Raw genomic sequence first — 3,207 nt, 5'->3', positions numbered from 1 at the left:
TGAAAGCCCAGAGAATCCTGGAACAGGACAGGGTGACAGACCTCCTCCCCTCATTCTCCATGCACCACCTTGCCTCAGAGAACTTGCTCTGTTCTCCCTGAGCGCAGCAGCATAAATGCTGAGAGTTTCTGACATCAAAAATAGTCAAGTGGAGATGAAGAAAAGCTGTTGAAAAAACTCTAGAACATTTAAACAGACTTTACCATTCCTGGTCACTGGCAGTGGGAGTACAAGCTGACAGAGACTTCTGTATTAACAGCGTTTCAAAGTGGAACACGAGGACGGGTTCCCTGTCCCCCTCTCACGTCTGCACAGCAAGGCTGAATTGTAAAAACCCTGCATGTAATTGCCCTGAACCTGAAGACCCACTCAGCCAGCACCAACCAGGGCTCCCCAGTTGGAGTTTAAGGAAAATCTGCTAGAAAATCAAAAGGCTGTCAGTGTGATACAGAAGAATGGTCTGTGGGAAAAGGCTTTGATTTTACTGAAAGAACTTTCTCCTAACCTGTCACTGATCTTTTCTCCTTGAACAGGCCCCCATGGCCAGACACAGCAAATGTCCAACAGCAGCTCCATCAGCCACTTCCTCCTGCTGCCATTGGCAGACACGCGGCAGCTGCAGCTCCTGCACTTCTGCCTCTTCCTGGGCATCTCCCTGGCTGCCCTCCTGGGCAACGGCCTCGTCATCAGCGCCGTAGCCTGCGGCCACCACCTGCGCAGCCCCATGTTCTTCTTCCTGCTCAACCTGGCCCTCACCGACCTGGGCTCCATCCTCACCACTGTCCCCAAAGCCATGCACAATTCCCTCTGGGACACCAGGACCATCTCCTACAAAGGATGTGCTGCACAGCTCTTTCTTTTTCTATTTTTCATTTCAGCAGAGTATTCCCTCCTGACCATCATGTGCTACGACCGCTACGTGTCCATCTGCAAACCCCTGCACTACGGGACCCTCCTGGGCAGCAGAGCTTGTGCCCACATGGCAGCAGCTGCCTGGGCCAGTGCCTTTCTCTGTGCTCTGCTGAACACAGCCAATACATTTTCCCTGCCCCTGTGCCATGGCAATGCCCTGGGCCAGTTCTTCTGTGAAATCCCACACATCCTCAAGCTCTCCTGCTCACACTCCAAACTCAGGGAACTTGGGCTTCTTTTGTTTTCCATCTGTTTATGTCTTGGTTGTTTTGTGTTCATGGTTTTCTCCTACGTGCAGATCTTCAGGGCTGTGCTGAGGATCCCCTCTGAGCAGGGACGGCACAAAGCCTTTTCCACCTGCCTCCCTCACCTTGCTGTGGTCGCCCTGTTCTTCAGCACTGGCACATTTGCCTACCTGAAGCCCCCCTCCATCTCCTCCCCATCCCTGGATCTGGCCCTGTCGATTCTGTACTCGGTGGTGCCTCCAGCCCTGAACCCCCTCATCTACAGCCTGAGGAACCAGGAGCTCAAGGATGCCCTGAGGAAAATGATGAGTAGATGCTTTTCAGGAGCAACAAACTGCCTGTTTTCTTGGCCATAATTTTCAGAATGGAACTCATGACAGGCTCAAAAGGCCTTCCCAGGTCTTTGGTAGTGTTCAATGGGTTTTTCTGTCAGAAAATTATCCCCAGTGAAATTTTTTTAATCACCCCCATCTAATTCACTGTCTGCCTCTTGAATTTTATCCAGAAGCTCTGTAAACCAGGATTTACTGTATTGCTACATTTCAAGAAAATAAACTACCTTGCAGTGCTTGTTTTTCCTGGGATCCCATCTTTGTGACCTGCATGAAGTTAGAGGGAAGAAGGGGGAAAGAGTCCCAGCACAGCTACACTGCCAGGGAGCAGCAGTGCTTGGTCCTTTCAGTGCTGCTCTTCCCAGCTCCAGCCTCTCCTTCCCAGCCCTTCTGTGGCTGTAAGGCCGCAGTGCTCTGGCACATTGGTCACTGTCCTGCTGCGTGTCCCTGCTGTGACCGCAGGCAGGGACAGGCCATGGGCACTGCTGGGACACAGCTGGGCTCCAGCACAGCAGCTCCCGCAGCACAGGGAGGGCAGGGCAGGAAGGCTTTGCTCTCCCTGCAGAGTCACTCTCAGGAACAGGCCCAAGGAACAGACTCTGAAGAGGCTCCTTGTGCTCCTTTTTCTCCCAGGGCTCAGTGGGATGACATCAGGGTCCCAGCGTGGCCTTCAGGGGACTCAGGGCTGCCTCAGGTTCTGCTTGTTGGTGGCCAGGGCCCATCAGATGGTGAATGGCCTGTGCTGAACCTTCCTGGGGCTCTGCAGCTTGTGCCAGGGCTGATGGCAGGGGAATGTTTGTCTGGAGGGCCTTGGGAGCTGCCAGGAGAACACAGGGGAGCTGCAGGGACAGCGTGTGCCAGGGATCAGCAGGGAGTGGAGCTCCCTGGGCACAGGCCTGGCCAGGGTGGGGTCACCCCGAGATCAAGGACTGAATGTCTGCTGTGAGCCAGGAGAGCTCTGCAGCCCCAGGGGACACAGTAGGCACAGGGAGAGGAGTCTGGGCACTGACTGCTCTGGCCCTCAGGGAACTTCCCCAGGAGGATCCAGGGCAGCCCCAAGGCCATGTGGCAGCCCTGGAACAAGGCAGGCAGCTCTGAGCAGCCTCCACGGCCCCAGCAGAGCCTGTGTGGGAGGGGGTCAGTGCAGGGAGCACCATCAGCTGCCTCTGTCTCCCGGGCTGAGCAGCAGAGCCCAGCAGAGGCAGCCCAGGGCCCCGGGCAGCACAGCCCCCGTGCTCTGCAGAGCAGCAGCCCCAGCTCGGGGCTGTGGGCAGCAGGGCAGGGGCTGCAGCAATGGCTGCTCAGGCCAGCACAGACGTGTTCCCCTGGGAAAGGCTCTGTGGGCAGCTGCCGTGTGCCAGGAGCAGAGCAGGAGCCCGTGGGTGTGCAGAGGAGCCCTGGCAAGAGGCTGCCCTGTCCCTGGGGCAGCAGCAGCAGCCTGAGGAGCCCCGGGGCCAACTCTCTGCTGCTGTGCTGGGCAGCGGGGCTGGCCCTGGGGCTGCAGGAGCTGCCTGAGCTGAGCATCTCCTGAGCATTGCAGACACAGAGTGGCTGTCCATGACCTCCAGTGCCTCCAGTTCCTGCTGCTGGGCCAGACTGGACTGGGCTGCTCTGCAGGGCTGGGGCAGAGAGAGGAAAACAATGGGCCCTTGATTATAAGAGTCCCCGCAGTTTCACACCGGTCCCTTGGTTCCATGGGGCCCCACGGTGTCACTCTG

General features: G+C 57.0%; 1 protein-coding gene across 1 annotated transcript; it reads left to right on the top strand.

Annotated features, from left to right (window-relative positions):
• Positions 1-556: 556 nt before the first annotated feature.
• On the top strand, positions 557-1,698 carry LOC136304187 (olfactory receptor 14J1-like). Its single transcript, XM_066207815.1, has one exon. The coding sequence runs from the start codon at positions 557-559 to the stop codon at positions 1,511-1,513; it is 957 nt and encodes a 318-aa protein (XP_066063912.1). The 3' UTR covers positions 1,514-1,698.
• Positions 1,699-3,207: the final 1,509 nt, after the last annotated feature.

Source organism: Chamaea fasciata, unplaced genomic scaffold (genome assembly GCF_029207755.1).
Source record: "Chamaea fasciata isolate MVZ Bird 193981 ecotype frontalis unplaced genomic scaffold, bChaFas1.0.hap1 SCAF_56, whole genome shotgun sequence".
In the NCBI taxonomy this organism is placed as follows: domain Eukaryota; kingdom Metazoa; phylum Chordata; class Aves; order Passeriformes; family Sylviidae; genus Chamaea; species Chamaea fasciata.
The sequence above is the reverse complement of the archived record's forward strand: the minus strand, read 5'-3'. Positions and strand labels throughout refer to the sequence as shown.